Source organism: Cyrtonyx montezumae, unplaced genomic scaffold (genome assembly GCF_038088225.1).
Source record: "Cyrtonyx montezumae isolate F1298 unplaced genomic scaffold, pur_monq_1.0 scaffold_1, whole genome shotgun sequence".
NCBI lineage: Eukaryota > Metazoa > Chordata > Aves > Galliformes > Odontophoridae > Cyrtonyx > Cyrtonyx montezumae.
In genome coordinates, this window is record NW_027071825.1 from 14582816 (window position 1) to 14602814 (window position 19999).

A 19999-nucleotide genomic window follows, 5' to 3' on the forward strand; every position below is an offset into this window, starting at 1 on the left:
AATGACTCACTATAGCATTATTACTCTTATTTATATAACTAAGATCCTGTAGTCTAAGTCTGTTGGCCTTTACCTCCATGAGAATTCTGACTTTTGGTGGGGGTTTTGTTTTGTTTTGAAGCTACTTCACAATTACTCATTTTGTTTGTACATTTTCTGGTACGTATACAGCCAATTGTATCTTCTCCTTATAGGGATGGAAGTAAAACTTTATTAAAATCTATGTTAATTTGACAAAGCAAGCATCAGTAACCGTGGCCTGCTTCAGCACATAACCCTATGCAGTGGTCTAAGAGCTCTTATTCTCAGATTAAGCAAAAGTGGAAACCTCAGCTATGCTCTCTGCTTGGAAAGCCATGAGGCCCTTGTGCTTACTGAAAAATATATGCAGTGTCTCACATAGCTAGATAAAAGGGTAATGGTGTGGGTGGAGTGAGTGAGCACTGTTACAGGCTTACTTTTGAACCATGGGGAACATATGGATCTGAGGAAGAGTTTCCAGTTGTAAAGTGTGTGTGTGTGTGTGTATAAGTAGCAGAATTTTCTGCTAGGTTATGTCCTGCAGTGATGTCTTTTCTGAAGAACTTCATGAAACAGAATCACGTGATAAGGAGCAATTCAAGCACACTGCTAGTACTTGCAAGCTCTTTTTGAATGTCTTAATTTGTGACTTTTCCCGTGGTCAGAATGTAGAAGATAAATCAATTTTGTTTCTTGCCCATGGCATAGACCTTAAGGTTCTTTCTTTTACAGTCAGTCAAGCTTGAAACTATTGTCTTCCTCAATCATCCTGACATGTTACGCAGTGTGAAATCTGGTGCAGTTCAATTGTACTTTTGGGCTGTAATCTTTTGGAGGCAGGATACTTGGATTGCACAATGTAAGGCCTTGATACAGAATAAGAAATTGAATCTTCCATACAGTGTAAGTCTTAAGTGGTAGCAGAGCCTAGATATTTGTTTAAAAGTTAAAATTTTTAGTTTGATTTCAAAGGAACTCTGACTGAGACCCAGGGCTGAGCCCTGTAAAAGGGGTTGGATAAGGAGCACAGAGCATACAATGCAATTATTGTGAAAGGTAGCAGCATCTGATGCTTGGTATGATGAGACAGAGAGAGGACGCACCTCATGAGTCAGGAAGAGGATTGCCATAAAGATCTGTTACATAAATAATGTTTTAAACCAACAGTAATTCTGATACTCATGTCAGAGCAAGCAACGCAGCCAGCCACTAGCCCTGTTTTGGGACAAGGCTTCAACTTCCCATTAAACCTAAAGAAAGATGCGTGTTTGACTGATAACCAGCTGTTGGACTGGCTTTTCCCTTTATCAACTTCAAACCAAAAATAGCAGCCATATTGTGTCTGCTTGTATGTGGTGAACAAAATCTAACTTTGATATTCCTGTAAAGGCCTTGTGGTCTACAAGCAGCTCACATTGAACATGAGTGTGGCTGTGTCCATGTGCAAAAAAACCCTGCAGCTTGCAGTAGAGGTTGAAATTTCCTGCCAGTATCACATTGCATGTTGTTACCATGTGGCAGATGGCAGAAGAGGGGCACTCTGACAAAATGTCATCTGACATGGAAGTGTGCATGAAACAAAGGTATGTAATTGAGTTCTTCCATGTGGGAAAAATGGCACCCGCTGACATTCCTTGATGCTTACTGAACTCTTATAGAGACTAAACAGTGAATAGGAGTGCAGTGAGGCAGTGAGTGTTGCATTTCAGCAGGGGTGACAGCAGTGTAAAAGACAAGCCATGTTCTCGGTGGCTGTGCCTAGCTGTCATGCTACAAAATGAAGAGCATCTTGATCACCCCATCCGTGTGAATCAGTAGATTACAACCAGGGAACTGTGTATGGAGCTAAATGTTGGCTTCAGTACACTGGAAATGATAGTGACAACATTGGAATATTGCAAAGTTTGCACCAGTTGGGTCCCACAAACGCTCACACAGAAACAGGAAGAATACTGGGTGCAAGTGTGACAGGCCCTATTGAGCCAATATGAGGCTGAATGTGACAGTTTCTTGGATTGCACCATTACTGGTGTTGAGATGTGGTATCACCACTACAAGCTGGCAGCTTTAAAATGGCAGTCCATGGAGTGGTGATGTGTGAATTCCCTGAAGAAGTTCAAGACAGAGGGTCTCAGTGAGTAAAGTGATATGTACTGTCTTTTGGGATAGGAAAGGGATGATCCTTCTGGATTTCCTGGAACATGGATAAACCATCAACTCTGACTGCTACATCACAATACTGAACAAGGTGAAGTCTCAAACTTCCAGTGTCAAGTCAGATAAGAAGGCAACCTTTTCTTTGCAACACAGTAATGCCAGGCTCCACATTAGTTTGAGGAGCACAGAGCACGTTGCCTGTCTTGTCTGTATTGTCCTATCACACCCACCACATAGTCTGGATTTGGTGCCCTCTGGCTTACATCTGTTCAGGCTCATGAGGGATAGGCTGTGTGGGCAACCTTTTCTCAGCAATGATGCTGGCATAGCAGCTGTGAAACAGTGGGTCACTTCCGCTGGTGCTGATTTTTATGAACACAGCATTCAAGTTCTTGTTCATTGCTGGCAAAGATGTATAGTTAATGGTGGTAACTATGTTGAAAAATAATGTCTTGTAGCTGAGAATTTCCTGTATCAAACCACGTTCTTGTACTCTTTGTTGTAGTTTCCGTGGAAATAAATAGGAGGCATTACTTTCGGAGCAACGGGTGTGTGTGTGTATATATACATCTTTTTTTCCATATGTATTTATTCTTGGTCAAAGACAAGTTGTTGCAGAACTTTGGAATAAATGAAATGGATGGTTTTGCTCATCGTTTGATCTGGCAGTGATGGTTTATGGGAATCTAGTCATGTGTGTATTACTGCAGTACACCCGCTTTCACAGGCAGCCATCCAGATGTGCAGAGGAGGTAACAGGAGCACACAAATAAAGCAGCTGGCTGTTTGTCCTGATGTTCTTCACTAGATTCCTGCTAAAACAGTGCCAGTCAAGGTTAAGAAATAGATCTGGTGATATCTAAGGCTACTTGAATGGTGTGATTGGGGTCGCTGTATGGGTACCTTGTGGCCATTTGGTGTTTACTTTTTGTTGAGTTACTGATTTCAAATGCAAACAGCGCTGAAGTAACCCCTGTGTGTCTCCTGATAGCTGCAGGTTCCCTCCAGGATACCTTGTACTAAGTGAAGTATGAGGCTGTGCCACCCCACCACTTAGGGAGTATTGTGTAGGTAGGACTGTGTGTGCCTGTGGCACAGAGCTGCATCAGGGGAGGGTCAGGCTGCATGCTAGTAAAAGGTTCTTCAACTCCACCAGGGCTGTTGGGCACTGGGACAGATTCCACAGGGCAGTGGTCGTGGCATCAACTGCCAGAATTCAGGAAGCATTTGGACAATGCTCTCAGACATAAGGTTTGAAGTTTGGATGGAGCCAGGAGTTGGATGTGATTCTTATGGATGCCTTCCAGCTTGGGATATCCTGTGATTCTATGGCACATGGAAATACTGCTGGAAGTTATGGAGCAGTTTTTTTTAGGACAAGTCCCAAGTTGTCACCTTACACAGGACACAAGACCAGCAAGGAGCTGGTGGCACCTCTCTGCGGAGTCCTTGCATTATGCCTGGTGGGAGGCACAGTCAGAGTCAGCACTCCGAGATCAGCAGTGAGGTACTTGTGCAAGCACAGGCTTTCTGCCTTTCCCCTGCTTTCTGAAATCTTGGTATGCTGATGGAAGGGCTAGAAGACAATTTATAAGAAGAGAATCTTTCTCCCAGCTCAATGTGATGCTAATGCTGCATGGTGAGCGTGCCTTGCTGCATACTCAAGCTTGCTCGGAACCTCCTGGGCCTGCTGAGAAAGTTACCTGGTTTGGCTGTGTATGGAAACAGTGACAACAACAAAAGCTGACTAATGTGTTTTCCTCCAGTAAGAGGACTACTTCCCTTTCATTTCGAGAGCAGCTGGGGAGCGGCAGTTGTGCTGTTTTAAAGGATGAGTAACTTGCCAAAACTAGCTCTGGAGCTGAGCACCTGGGGTGAGGGGGAAGCATTGCCTGTAGAAAATGAAGAGCCACATACATCTGTGACCTGATTTGCCCATTTGGCCAGCCAACTAGCTTGCACATCAGTCATAGGAGCCAGTTGGTGGGATGGAGTGCAACTGGATGGCTGTGAAGGTTATTGTGTGCACATGGTCACAGCTGCAGGAATGGTGGCAAGGTGCTAAGGACCAGAAAAGAAGCAGCAGTTGAGCTGGGGCATCTTTTCGAGGGGGCATGTAGTTTGTGCTTTCACTTGTGCTGGGCAGAGCAGGTAGCTGGGTGTCAGGGTGGAGCAGGAGTGAGATTTACCCGTAGATTATCTGGAATCACATTCTCCTTTCTGTATTTCTATTTTGGTTATTTGAGTTAAACTGAAGTACATTCTCAAAGTTTCATTGTCCTTGATACAGCAGAAGCAACTGATAAAGGTAGGTTTCAAGAGTTGTTGTACTTAATGCCTTTTTCTTGAGATAGCATCATCCTCAAACCAGTAGAAAGGAGGGTGGCTAAGTATAGCGAAATGTTGTAAACAGATTAATAATGTTAAGCCTTTTCAAACATAGTGCATTAAATATTAAATTTGACTTCATTTTTAATAACATTGTTATTCTACTTTTTGTCTTTTTCTGGAAGCCTGATGGTTCTTGTTTTCTTGCTTTTACAGCCTTGAATGTGATTGTCATTGCCTAACAAATAATCACTTTTAGATTGTAAGACTTCTGGGGCAAGGGTTGTCTGCCCACTCACTGCTGGAGAGCCTCGGTGCAGAGATTACAGTTCCAGCTGGAGCATTTGGGTCAAACCATAATATAAACTTAGCAATAGTAAATATTTAAATTGGAGGCTGAATGGATGTGTTGGTGCTGGTGATTGGCAGCAGGCAACAAAATTGAGCTTCACTAAACCCTTTTGCAGAGCTGGAAGCTTGCTTGAAGGTATGCTGCAGTCTCAGGAAAGACAATCTTCAAGTCCTTTGGAACATTTCTTTCTGTTTTTAATGCAACGTTTAGAATGGGATTGTAAGAAAATCCGTCACAAAAAGAAAGGAGGTGATCTGAATCCATTAGCAGAATTTCCAAGTGACAGCCTCCAGCTGATGTGTGGTAGTGTAATTCCTTTTTTTATGCTTAAGTACTGAGATTGAAGTACACACCCTGAACTGAACAATTATGGGACTGAATGGACTTAAGTAAATAGCTTACCTCTTACAGAAAGGAGCTTAAGTTTAGATGAGAGAAAAGAAATATAGTAATCTTAAATTCACTGGAGGATAAACGCTTGAGCAGAAGGCATTTTGTGCAGGCATGAGACCACTGAAGTTTCAGCTCTTGGAAGCTTGGCAGGAATGTGGAGACATTAATAAGTCACAGAACAGAAGTTCTTAAGTGAGGAATCACCGTTGTTACCTATCTGACTGGTACATCTGAAGCATAGATTTATTTGCTTGATAAACAGCAGGTAGGGAAGGAGCAGCCTGTCTGCTGCTGTTGGATGTCTGCCTAGGAGACGGGGGGGACACAGGGTGGGAGGCAGAGGGGGATCAGAGACTGTGCAGCGGTTGTTTGGAGTACTTTCTGTGAGGTGGCTTTACAGTCCTTGACTTGAGTGAGGAAGTTGCTTCTCCCAGGGTTGAGAAGAAGCTGCATGATGTTTAAGTAGGAGCATAGTTTGAATTTTGTCCTGTTAAATGTACTTTCGTATCCTGGTTCTGAGCTGTTCTGGCGCACCTTCGTACAGATATTGGCAGGAGCAGAGAAACTGTGATATGCGAGTAGTCTGGTGTTACCTGCAGCTTTTTGTGTCACTGGGTGCTTTTTTGTGTGTGTTTTAATTTGCCTTTGTTTTGGTTTTTTTTTTTTTTTGTCTTTTTTTTTTTTTTAAGTATTATCCTCTCCTACATAAATTGTACCTAATGAGAGTGCTACTGTGGTCACTTTAACAGCAGTATTTCATGTGTGTGCAAATTATATATGAAACTTCTGTTTAATATGTAAACCGGTGGGAGTCACAGTGTTTGCTGTCCTGTCTGCAGAGATGAACCAGCTCAGGTAGGGAACAATGGACCCCGTGCTTTCGTTAAAGGAACTTTTTGTCTGCTCTTGGCTGTGGATCTCCATGAAGGTGCTGTAAATGTTCCAGGACAAGGTCGCTGGCACATCCGTTAGAAGTAAAAAGAAGGAAAGTATTCATTGAAAATAACTGGTGTTAGTTACTCAGTAAACCTGCTTACATTCTGATGGAAATGTGGTTTGGAAACCAAGTAAACCTGGACTCCTGAGTGCTGTGAGTTAGGGTGGAGGGGCTGCTCCTCTCTGAAGAGGGACTTTTAAAGCCTACAGCAATGTGAACATCAGTTATGCGTCGTGTTTTCTTTAGTAGACATTCCTTCCTATTCCTTCTGCATGTTTTGGGTGTGTAGTTAAAGGTACTAATACCTTCTGTAGTAAGATTTGTATCTTCACAGACTGTGGCTTAAAATCACCGAAGGAGTAACTCAATGCCAAGTTTAATTTCTTACAGCTTTTGAAGTTGCCTCAGTTCCTATTGAAATCCAGAACAAGATGAGGCAGACTGGCAGTGTGTGTGGCTATAGATCAGAAAATAATATTTTTCAGAGTAATTGCATGAGTCACAGAGTGCTGTTTCTACCTGACATCAAGCAATTTTATATAAGAACCTTGGTAGCCACGAGGATATATGTATAGCAAACAACGTATTGAGTTGTTTTGTCTTTCAGATTTCTAAGCTAAAAATAAAATAAAATTTCGTTATATTTTTTTGTCTTTTTCTCTCCCAATTCTTCTAATGACTTTATTTTATTTTTTATTTATTTTTTATTGTGTGATTACAAGCAGTATGGAGGAAGGGAATCACCAGATGTGCTTTTATTTTGGTGTATTTTCTGCATCTTGATGAACTCCCAAAGTGCTCTGGCCAGTAGAAGCACCAGATGTTTGCTGTTTTCCTGCTCTTCTGATGGTGGTCAGGAAAGCACTGCAGAAACATCAGATTTTGAAAGGACAAAGGAATTAAACATTTAACACTGAAGTGCAAGCAGCCGTGTGTGGTGTAACTGTTATGTTTTATGTCCATATAGGCATGAGTTAAATCAACAACTTCCAGTTGTGTTTGAGTAGAAGTGCTTTGCGTTAAGCTGAGTTTTGCTCGCACAAGTTAACCTGTCTTGTTGGGATTACCAGCTTGGGTATGTGTTAGGAACTCTGTGGCCTGAGATAGGAAGCTCACTGTTCTTGCTCAAGGCTGCTTAGGTGAAAGAGAAAATGCTTTTTCAAGTTTGATCGCAGCCTTTCTGTCACTGTTTTGCTCACTAGTAATGTATCTGCCTTGGGTAAAAGGAGGGTGGAATGACCAGATGTGCTTTTTGCTTTTGCATCTTGCTAAATTCCTAGTATCACTTTTATATTGTGTATTGTGCTTCTAGCACAGTATAGTGTGCTTCTAGCAAGCAAGCTAGGTTTGGGGCGGGTGTGTGCAGCTATGCTGAGGCACAGTTTCATCTTCATCTCAAGGTCCATTTATTACTCTGCTCTAAGGTTTCTGTAGACAGTTGTGTACTGAAGAATATTCATGTTCTCCATGAGAGAAGAAATTGTCTATCAAAGTTCTGTGCGCTCACGGGCTGTTGCTTGCAGACATGAGAAGCATGTTTTCCTGCTGGGTTGAGCCTCCATCAGTCAGTTCTACTGGATTCCTACCCATTGCCCTGCTAGGTGGCTTGTTGTAGAATGCTAAGAGTGCAAGTGGTTGTCTGAGCTGTATCGCATTTTGTTGTAGCAAGCTCTTCACTGGCTATGCAGAGAGATGCTTGAGGACCACTCTCATTGTCTGCTCATTTCCTGGCTTCTCTCTCAGGCTCGTTGTGGTTTCTGATACTACTAATGTGTGAGCAAGGAGCTTAGTGTTGCTGGACATTCACCTTGGGATCTCTCTGAGCTTTTCAAGGTCAGAAACTGACTAGTCATATTCTGAAAGAGGCTGAGCTCCCTGCTCTGCATCCTGAAGCCTTGGGATAAATGTGACGAAAAACTCAAGCTTGCAATTTGGTCAGAGCAGCCCCTCTCATAAAAGAGGAATAGCACAGCAGGCTGAATGGGAAGTGGTTCATATTCTGTGCTCCGTGGAAACGGAACTCACATGTGGCAATTGCCAACTTAATTGCGTTAATGGATTTTGGGTGCTTTTAGGAACTACTCAGCAATGCAGAGTTGGACTTCTGTCTTGAAAGTCATCCTTAAACAGACCTGGTGATTTATAGCAAGGAAAGACTGAGGTGGGATTTGAGAGTTTATTGTTAGGGAAATAATGGCTGCTAATACTGCTTTTTAAATACCATGTTGATTACAAAACCATCTGTGTAGGAGTGATGTATAGCACTAGACTTCCAAAGAGCTGATAAACAGGGAAGATTGAGTGTAAACACTTAAATAGCAGCATCCAAAAGTAGGTTAGAGTATTATACAAGCAGCTTTGAATGGCAGAATTTTTTGAAGATTTAAAAAAAAAATAATTTAAAAAACCCCATATTTTTGTCAACAGGTACTAATTTGACCGTAGTTCCATAAAGTGAGAATCTTGTCTTTGTCTCCAGCTTATTGAAGCTTAACGTGTCTATGTGCAGCCTGAGAGGAATTGTGTTTTGTTACTTGTTCACTTACTGAATTACTGTCAATCTGGTCAATATTTTACATAAAGGTGATTTCCAGTTGGGGAATTTATTTACAGTCTATATCAGAGGGATTATATGTTATTTTTCAGGCAGAGTCCAAAGTTATAATTGTGCAATTTGGGCAGTGGGGTGGAGGAGTGGGGGGGTTGCACTGGTGGTGAATATTCTTGTTCTTTTGTGTCTCAGTGTGTTTGAATGGTGCTAATCCATCCTTCTCCTTAATTATACAGGTATCAAATAACAGCAACATATTCTTCCATGCATGTACGTTCATACATTTAAAAGGCAATGTGAGTCTCTCATTCTTTTTTTGGAAATCTCCTTTGCCTTTGTTGCATTCTCCTTATTCAGTTATCACTAATGATGCACGCAATGCATCTTGGGGTACATCGTCTCTGAAGTTCTACCTTTGGGTCAAACTTCTATTACTTTTAAGAAAATCACATAACTCTTCCCATAGCAATTTGCTTAGCCTAAAGTGTAAAATAGGGCAAAACAACAACAGTATGCTCAAGTCAGGTGGTAGCCGAACAAAAATAAACCAACCCAGATCTTGCAAATTGATCTAAAACTGGTGGATTCAGTTACTGTCAGATGTTTTAAGCAGTGGCTGTAAGGAAGTCATGGTGAGGATGAATTCCCATCAGTCTAATTTTCTGGCGGAAAAAAAATAAATCTTTTTCATGACAGTTTCTTCATGTGGAGTCTGTTTTTGATCTTCCGAAGGCATAAGCACTCATTGGGAAGTATCCAATGCCATAAACTGCACTGTAGTCCTGGTATTCTGATGCTACATTTACTCTGGAATACCTTAAATCCCTGAAGAAACAGCAAAAGATTTTGCATAGTAGGAAAGCAGGTCTTTAAAAGTATGCGTGTTGTGGAATGCTTATTGGACTTTTCTGGGAACAGAGGAACTTGGTGCACCAACCCATCCCTAACTGAATTTCGGAGTTTGCTTCCCAAGATGCTTACAAAGAGAAGAGAAGCTGTAGCCACAGTTATGCCTGATGCTGGCTTTGGAACTTGATTCCTGTCAGGTAGAACAAAGCGCTGCAGACCTGGGTGGGAATTGTAGTATCCCCAGCTGCAGTTGTAGATACTGTATCCCTCGGTTACTCTCAGTTGAATGCCTACTGGTGTCTTGGTGAAACCTCTTCCTGTTCATTTTAAACTTCTCTTAATCTCAGGATCAGGCTAAGCAGGGCAGATGCTGTGTGTGTCTGTATGTGCAGGATACATTTGTTTAGTTCCTTGTGTGAGGCATTACTTTGTGAAGACCCTGGGGCTCCTTCCACTTGTCTCGGTGAGATGCAAAGACAGGATTGTGCCATCGTGGTGGTTGCAGCTTGTCTGTGGATTGGCTGATGCTCCTTGCCCCTGGCTGGGGGCAGTTCATGCTGCGTTCACAGCGCATCCAGGCCCAACTGGCTGTCTTCATAGGATACTGCAGAAGTAGAAAAGCAAAGGAAGTAGGAATGGTTGATAGGAAGAGAGTAAAATATACAGAGGAAATAAGTGGATATCTATGGTGACTTGATCAAAAGCAAGAAAGTAAAGCCTTTAAGTTGTGGGAAAACCTTTCTTCTCCAAAATTTCCTGTGGGAAGGAAGCAAATGATTTTGGACAGGGCACTATTTTTCCTTTGCAACTAGAAATGTGTTGGTTTTGTTTTGTTATTTTTTTATTATTCTTTTTAAGGAATTCTTGACCAGTTACAGTGACAAGGCTCATTCAAGAATCTTCTTGTTCCTTGAGACAATGTGCTCTTGTTCAGAGTCTTGGGAACCTGAGAGTGAAACAAGTGGTTCATGTGTTGTGATTCTGTTTTTATTTGTTTGTTTTAACTTTGAATTTGCTTTAACTTTAAATATACTCTTAAAACAGGAGGGCCAGTGAATTCAGGGTCAAACAGATGAAGTTTTATCAGTAACTACAGGAAGAAGTAGGATGTAAATAAACATTAGAGTGACATACCAATCTGCTGCTTCCTTTTCCTCTAAATTCTGTATTTAAGCAGGAATATTTCTTAGGAAATAACCCCAATACATTCACTTTGTATTTCAGATTTTATAATCTGAAATAAGTTTGAATAATTCAACAGGTTAATCACATTCTGAGCTCTATTCTATCTTTTCCTTAAGACTAAAGAAAGTCTGACTTAAGAACTTAATTGTCACCCTTGCTAATTTAACTTAGCATGTAACTTTGAAAATAGTGTTGTGATTGTCAGTTCTCATTGCAGTTGCTTCTTTCTAGAGTACATGTATATAATTCCAAACTAAACAAGGTGGTTTTCGTTTCAGAGCTCAATATCCTTTTAGCATTGGAAAGGGAGATAGTGTTTCTCTGCTTGGAGAATTTATTTTTCCTCCTTGGGAGTTAGCAAGAAGCAGTTGCATTTAGAGTGGTTATATTAGCTTATATCAAATAAATATTTTCTTGAGAGAAACGCCCCAGTGTCTGGCTGGAGGTGTTGGATCTGGAGCTAGGGGAAGCTGGTGTTATCCTAGAGAGTCATCCAGGTTACAGAACTGGAGACAAAGGGCTTGGGAGAAAATATTATTTTGCTTAAATTAGAGGTCTTCCTTATTTTGTGTAGCTGTGCAGCCCTGCATTTCATGCTGTGACAGGCTTGAGTTAAAATTTGTTCTTACTAATACTGAACTAATGTGCTATTTTAAAAGGAGACTATGTCCCTACATTGCATATTGGGAAACTTCTCTCCAGGAACCACAATTTGGGTCTAGATCTTTGTTTCTGCTGATGCTTAAGGTCTGTTTGATGCCTTCTGAGTCACAAGGATGCGTTTTTACTGTGAAAAATCAGACATTTCATTTGCATAGTACTTAATGAGTTGCCTGCTTACAGTTTTTGCACTGATGTTGTGAATGGAGCCCACAGTAGCCTTGAGGGGAGAAGACACAGGACAGTGAATCACAGCTCATGCAGTCATCCACAGGCTGAGATTTCCAACTGTGTGGTTCTTACTTAGCTATGCCATCCCTATGGCTGGTTGTGAAACCCCAGCCACAACGTGGCACCCATGAAAGGAGGTAAAAATCAGGAGTGAAAATACTTCATATCAAATCCAAGGTATATTCCAGTCAGTAAGTCTTAAGAATGGGTAATAAAAACTTAAAATAGTCTAAATTTAGTGTTGGCATAAGAAAAGCCCCAAAACTTTGTACTGTTTTGGATCCATTGTTCTGAGTACCTCTTAATATTTTGACTTTTCCTGGGCATCTGCAAGTGTAGAACAAAAATTAACTTTTGTGGTTTGTATTGTTGCAAAATCAAAGATTGATAAATGTAATGATGGATTCAAGAGAGAAAATAACAAAGTTATTTACAGCTTGTCAGTCAGAAATTGCCTTCGGACTGTGTGTAGGCTTACAGTTTGCATTTTGTTTTTAAAGGCTTGGAGCACATGGCTATTTAGATGTGTGGAGAGAAACCAGTTTTCAGTTCCCAGAGTTGATTTTGATAACTACAGAATGCTTTATGTCTTTTCTGTGATGTACAAAGTTACTACATAGGATTTGTAATGTCTTTTGTAATTGCAGATCTCTGCCAAAATAGTTAATCTGTGGGTATCAGTAACTTGAAAGAGAATACATGCTCAGAGCAACGGATATGGTGCTTCTGAGTGCAAAGCTTGTGTTACATCATGCTAGCTACGGCCTCACAAAGAGGATGGCAGAAGCTCTTTTGGATTTCCTTACTTTTTTTTTTAAACAGTTTTGTGCTGTACATGTACAACGGAGGTCTGACAGAGGTGACTTTTAGCTTTAGCTTTTTTAAATTACTATTGCAGTTCTTACTAATCGTAGCTGAAAATGCTTTGTACTTTCTTTTTTCTTCATTGCTTTGGCTGCTCGGAGCAGACAGAGGTGCAGTGGTTGGATTGTAGTGCTTTAAGCACTACAGATGTTCTCATGGTGGAAACAAAAAATCATTTTCATTTGGTGAGAGGAGTTCCTGTAGCCAGCAGGCATGACTGTTCCTCTCAGTGTTTGGCACTGCATTCTCATGTTGATGCATTAGGAACTGAGTGAAGGGGAATTTCCTGTAGATGGCAAGGTGGATGAGCCCACAGGGAAAGCAGCCTGAGATCGCAGAGCATCTCTTTTGAACAGCTTGCATTATAAAAGCATCCATGCAGGAAGAAGTGGCTGTTTGGGTTCACCTGTCCTGGGCAGGCAGCGATTGTGCCTTTGGAGCAAGGAGGGCCCTTCGAAATGTCTGTTCACATTAACATAAATGATATGTCTGTTCACATTAACATAAATGGCTTCTGCTGTTCTTTCACACACTGGCGTTGTTACCTGAATGTTCTGGGTAGCAGTTCTGGGCCAAGCAGTCCTGCTGTGACTCCATCTAGGTAAGCAGTGGGTGAGGTGAATGCAAACAGGAATTTGTAGCTATCGTTATGCAGGGAGGGTGAAACTGTGACAGCTGCAAGCTGTTGCCGCTCTGTATTCCTTCAGCACTCCCTTCAGCAGCTGCAGGGGCAAGAGTGAGGAAAGTTGTGCTGCAGGGGGCATTACAATACCCCAGCAATTTATGTTGGTGAGGGAGGAGCATTGGATATTCATTTTCCCAGTGGAAAACAAAGCAGAGAGATCTGGAAGTTCTGTCTGCCCTTTTTTTGAGCAACTGGGACATGACTTCCCACCACGCAGTGAGCACATACTGCGGTGCGGTGGAGCTCTCCCCTCTGTGGCTGCCTTCACCAAGACCCACACTGTGCAGGTGCACAAACCAGTAAAAGTTTGTGGGAGGAGAACGGGGGGACTGGATTCTACCCTGTGATTGAGGTGATACCTACATCGTGAGCTCCTTGCTGGGGTCTGTAACAATGAGAAATGTGTGATAGAAATAATAAAACCATCATGTTGTGTATTTGTGGCCAGTGACGGTATTGTATAGGGTTTGTATAGTGCAGGTCTGTACAAACTGGTGTACAGCAAGTTATAAGGAATGAATCTGATGCTTCTTTATGCTGTCTGCTGTAATCTTGTGCCTTGCTCAGTTCTCTCAACCAAAAGGACACAGGCTGAGGGTGATAGTGTCTCATCCTTCCTCACTCCATGTGTTGAATACAAGCTGCCTATTTTACTTTAGAAGTGGTAAATTTGGATTATGAGTTCAACAATTAAAATGATGATTTTACCATGTCCTGCTTGCACAGGATGCTTTTTTTTTCCTTTTCTTTGTAAGCTGATAAGTTTAATCCTCTAGACTTCGTCAAAACGAAAAGCAAAGCAAGCTGTTTTCAAGCTTTTTGCCTCACAGTATGAACATTCACATTGAAGTGGAAACCTACAACCTGTGCTCCTGTGGTACCAAAGTTCACCATCACCACACTGTGATAATGATATAAAAATAAATATTTTCCCTGTAAAGTTAAGGATATTGTTTTTCTCTTAACTAGAAGAGAGGAGATTTGCATTAGACATTAAGAGAAAATCTTTTCACTCAGTGAGTGGTGAGGCTCTGGCACAACTGCCCTCAGTAGCTGTGGGTGCTCCATCCCTGGCAGTGCTCAGGACCAGGCTAGATGGGGCCCTGGGCAGCCTGATCTGCTGGGTGGCAGCCCTGCTCGTGGCAGGGGGTTGGAATTAGCTGATCTTTAAGTTTCCTTTCAATCCAAGCCGTGCTGTGATTCATTGATTGGGGAAAAAAATATTTGTATACAGTACTATTTGATCCAGTAAATATGTCTTAGCTTTCTCAGTATAAAACATCCTAAATAGCATGCTAAAAAAAAAAAAGTACCTGGTTTTCATATAGTAATGGCGAGATGTTCTCTTGTGTGGTGGTACTTAAGGTTAGACAAAAAGAAGTGAGAGGCCTTGCTCATAATGGTACAAGAGACCTAAAATGTGCTGTGCAAGTCATGAGCAATGTGCAAGCATCTAAAAAATGCTATCTACTTTGTTTCAGTACAAGAAACTACAAAAACAGCCAATGGTGAATTTCACGTTTTCAAAGACTCTAACAGTCATTTTTACAGAATCAGATGTTATGCAACGTTGTCAGTTTTTTGATTGTTGTTAATACGTTATCAGCTACACATCTTTTAGATATTTCAGTTGTATAGAGCAGGCCTTGGTGCTCGTACTGTGAAGAGGGAAAGCTCAATAAATGACATCTGGCCTGAAGTGAGGATCTTCCTGTTTTGATGCTTAAATAATGAGTTGTTTCCGTACATATATTTTGAGAGAACCCTATTGAGTGAAACAAAAGACAATGCGTGATACCTCACCAAATATAATGAAAACTTGAATTTCTTGAAGACTTGTATGTCATGTTGTGATTGTTTTTCAAGTGGTAAAACAACCTGCTCACTGTTTTCATTTTTGTTTTCTTGTAGGAATGTTTACCCTTGCAGAAGTTGCATCGCTCAATGACATCCAGCCAACCTATCGTATCTTGAAACCATGGTGGGATGTATTTATGGATTATCTAGCGGTCGTTATGTTAATGGTTGCCATTTTTGCTGGAACCATGCAACTGACCAAAGACCAGGTGGTCTGCTTGCCAGTTTTGCAATCTACTATAAATTCAAAAGCACAACCCAGCACATCAGGGAAGGCTGACTTTACCACTGTTGAAACAACCACTGGTCAAGGAGAAGAAGCGTCAATGAGAACGGTTTCCTATGGAAGTGCCCCCACTGTAACACCTGATGTACCTCTGAGCAGAGCTACCTCTCCTCAGTATCAACCCACTGAATCAGGTCAGGAGCTAAAGAGGGAGCAGAAGGATTCTTTAGGCCGTAAAACAAATTTGGATTTTCAGCAATATGTATTTATTAACCAGATGTGTTATCATTTGGCTCTTCCTTGGTATTCGAAGTATTTTCCCTATCTTGTTCTCATCCATACCATTATTTTAATAGTCAGTAGCAATTTTTGGTTCAAGTATCCCAAGACCTGCTCAAAAATTGAGCATTTTGTTTCCATATTAGGGAAGTGCTTTGAGTCCCCCTGGACTACAAAAGCACTGTCTGAAACAGCATGTGAGGACTCTGAGGAGAACAAACAGAGGTTGACTGGTGCCCAGTCCTTGCCCAAGTACGTTTCCACTAGCAGCGATGAAGGAAGCCCAAGTGCCAGCACCCCTATGATAACAAAGTCTGGCTTCAAATTTTCAGCTGACAAGCCGATGATTGAAGTTCCCAGTGTCACTATTTTAGATAAAAAAGATGGAGAACAAGCCAAAGCACTGTTTGAGAAGGTCCGTAAGTTCCGGGCTCACGTGGAGGACAGTGATCTGATTTACAAACTCTACGTTGGCCAGACTGTCATCAAGACTATCAAGTTCATATTTATTCTCTGCTATACTGCAAACTTTGTCAACACCATTAGTTTTGAACACATCTGCAACCCGAAAGTGGAACACCTGATTGGCTACACGCAGTTTGAATGTACGCACAACATGGCTTACATGTTGAAGAAGCTGCTTATCAGCTATATTTCTCTCATTTGTGTCTACGGTTTTATCTGCCTCTACACGCTCTTCTGGCTGTTCCGAATACCCTTAAAAGAATATTCCTTTGAAAAGGTTAGAGAAGAGAGTAGTTTCAGTGATATTCCTGATGTCAAAAATGACTTTGCGTTTCTTTTGCATATGGTGGATCAGTACGACCAGCTTTACTCTAAAAGGTTTGGTGTCTTCTTGTCGGAGGTAAGTGAGAACAAACTACGTGAAATTAGCTTAAACCACGAGTGGACTTTTGAAAAGCTGCGGCAACACGTTTCCCGCAACGCCCAGGATAAACAAGAGCTGCACCTTTTCATGCTGTCGGGGGTCCCTGATGCAGTCTTTGATCTGACGGATCTGGATGTGTTAAAACTGGAGCTGATTCCCGAAGCAAAAATCCCAGCAAAAATCTCCCAGATGATAAATCTTCAGGAGCTTCATCTGTGCCACTGCCCTGCAAAGGTCGAGCAGACTGCCTTCAGCTTCCTCCGGGACCATTTGAGATGCCTTTATGTAAAATTCACAGATGTCGCAGAAATTCCTGCGTGGGTGTATTTGCTCAAAAACCTCCGTGAATTGTACTTGATAGGCAACTTGAACTCTGAAAACAATAAAATGATAGGACTGGAGTCTCTCAGAGAGTTGAGACACCTTAAAATTCTCCATGTGAAGAGCAATTTGACCAAAATCCCCCCCAATATCACAGATGTGGCACCGCATCTGACAAAGCTGGTCATTCATAATGACGGCACTAAGCTCGTGGTACTGAATAGCCTTAAGAAGATGATGAATGTTGCAGAGTTGGAACTGCAGAACTGTGAACTGGAGAGAATTCCCCATGCCATCTTCAGCCTCTCCAACTTACAGGAACTGGATTTAAAATCAAATAGCATACGCACAATTGAAGAAATCATCAGTTTCCAGCATTTAAAAAGATTGACTTGTTTAAAGCTGTGGCACAATAAAATAGTCAACATTCCTTCCTCCATTACCCACGTAAAGAACTTAGAGTCTCTTTACCTCTCCAATAACAAACTCGAATCCTTACCAGCTGCAGTGTTCAGTTTACAGAAACTTAGATGTTTAGATGTAAGCTACAACTCAATTGCAATGATTCCAGTGGAAATTAGTTTGCTTCAAAATCTGCAGCATTTTCACATCACAGGAAACAAAGTCGACGTTTTGCCAAAACAGTTGTTTAAATGTGTTAAATTGAGGACTTTGAGTCTGGGACAAAACTGTATTACCTCAATCCCAGATAAAGTTGGTCAGTTGTTGCAGCTGACTCATCTGGAACTGAAGGGAAACTGCTTAGACCGTCTGCCAGCCACGCTGGGGCAGTGTCAGCTTCTCAGGAAAAGTGGGCTTGTTGTGGAAGATCACCTCTTTGACACTTTGCCCTTGGAAGTTAAAGAGGTACTGAACCAAGACACAAGCATTCCCTTTGCTAATGGGATTTAAGCTGAGGTGAAATGCTCAAGCAGCTAACTTCCGAACAGAAAATGCTAAAAAGTGTGGCTATTGTGAGACCATGCGTTTTTAGAAAGCAGAATCCTTGGAAGGCAAGACTACTAGTGGGATTATGAGATGTAACCGAGTGTTCAATGTTTGCAGTGTTTTAAAAAATTATTTCCAAGATTTTTGAGAGGATAAAAAAAAAACCAACCTTAATAATCTCAATTCTTTTTTCCTTAAATTGTTTGTAACTTGGATGCTGCCGCTTTTGAATGTTTACAAATTTGCTTGCCTGCTTAAAGTAAATGATTAAATTGATGACCTTTTCTTACTATGCAAGTTATTCTTTAAGGTCTGGAATTATTTAGTGCATTATGGGAGGAAAAACAAAGATAAGTGTTGTATATGGGATGGTTCTAACAGCACTTGAAACGCATGTTGGTGTGTTGTTAGTGTTTAGCCATTCTCAGCAAATGAAGCCACCATTTTCCTGCACTAAGGTATGTGGTTTGCATGGGGCCAGATGTGTCTGCCCTCATTCTTCATTCTCAAGGCCTCATGGTTTTGGATGAGGTTTGTCTCTGACATAGTATGACTGCTTCAGAGCTGCAAGGACTTGTACTGTTCTACAGCTCCTCAACCCCAGCTTCAGTAAGACTCCTTTGTCCCAAACAGCAGGGGGTGGTAGAAGGGAGAGTAGTGCCACTGGCCTTTCAAGTTGGGGATAGTTTGATTTCGAACTGTTCTGTACGATAACTTTTGAGAGTCATTAAACAGCAGGTGACTTTATTGCTGGTGTTTTGCTCCTCTTCAGAGTTTCCATCTGGGAAACTCTAGATGTTTTACAAGAGTCAGTGATTGTTTTGTTTCACAGCCCTTGCATAGGATTGGGGTTGTCTGCTCTATTTTCCAGACTAGTGACAGAGACTTAGAATTTACCCAAACATGATTTAGCTTTAGCGCCTATTGTAGCGTATCTTCCATGCATAGACTTTAACTGTAGGATACCCTTACCCCAGCCCCAGTAATTTGATATTTTTGAACATTTATGCACTGTTAGAAATCCCTAAATGTGTGCCAGATAACTGATCAAATAAAGAAAAAAGCAGACAGCAGTGAGCGTGGGATTTTTTTGTTTGGTTGGTTTTGGTGATTTTTTTTTTGTTTTGTTTTGTTTTGTTTTTCTGTTTTTTAACTGAGCTTGCATTGCCAGAACCATTAAAGAAATACAATCCATTAAATCTGCAAAATCATCAGTTGTAAATCCTAGCCATTTACATTCCATGTGTGCAGAAAAGAAGTACTATGCTTGGAGATGATTACATGATTACTCATGGTTTAAACACAATTCCCTATTGTAGTGTGGTCAGGACTGAACTAGTCTGTCGTTCAAGGGACCGTTCTTCTCACACACAAATCCTCATGCACAGCAATTTCTACTGTAGCTTCACCAGAGCTGCCCTGACTTACACCACTATTAACGAGGGGATAGTTTAGGCCTAGGGGCATTGAACAGTCAGAAATAATTTAAATACTGCTCTTATGATTCTTGCACATTTTATTGTTAATCATTTACTATTAGTCATGCTGGGATGACTGTTCTCAGCTGTAGGTAGCAGTCTCCACATACATACCTACACCATATGTTTATGTGTATCAGAAGACTGGTTAATGAACGGTGATTTTCCCACTTTTGGGACACAGTCTGTCTTCTCCTTGCCAGCTGCCGGTAAACTTGGGATGTTGACAGTTCTGCAGCACCGAGTCACAGGTTTGGCAGAACACTCACAGTTACTGATCTCTTCTCCACTGGGAAATGTTTGTGCTGATTCTCAGAGTATTATTTTTTTAAGTAGGAGTTGCTGAGATTGCAGTGGATTTTTGGTTCTGCTTTTAAGAAACTCTTTCACATGTTTATTTTTTGCACATAGATCACTTTAAAATTGCTGGACTAATAATTCTTAGAAAAACTGTGGAATATAATACTGGTGTGTTCATTGTATTTGACTGTCGTTTCAGTCTCCAAGAAACTGTGTGTAGGAGGGAGGAAGAGTTGGAAGATGGCAAAGTAATTAAAACATTTAGAACTATTTTTATATTTTTCATGGTTTTTTTTCTTCCTTATTTTAATAGCAGTGTCACACAGAATGCAGCCACGGACTGATCCTGCTTTTTCTAAAAGCTTTTTTGGGTGTTTCTGATGCTCCTAGTGTCCCTACCGTTGTTCCAAAATAAGCCCATGTTCACTTAATATGAGTATGGTATGAATAAATTAGGTCCCTGTATGACTAGTTGTTAGCCAATTGTA

The 19999-nt window shown here is 41.2% G+C and overlaps 1 protein-coding gene across 3 annotated transcripts in view; it reads left to right on the top strand.

The window, feature by feature from the left end:
* The window catches only part of LRRC8D (leucine rich repeat containing 8 VRAC subunit D), a 46314-nt gene extending 27508 nt beyond the window's left edge, over positions 1–18806 (top strand). For all 3 annotated transcript variants that reach the window (XM_065741343.1, XM_065741350.1, XM_065741359.1), the window contains one exon: positions 15125–18806. In XM_065741343.1, the coding sequence (XP_065597415.1) occupies positions 15127–17697 (2571 nt within the window). In that variant the 5' untranslated portion in view covers positions 15125–15126 and the 3' untranslated portion in view covers positions 17698–18806. The remainder of the gene's footprint in view (positions 1–15124) is intronic.
* The last annotated feature ends 1193 nt before the right edge of the window (positions 18807–19999 follow it).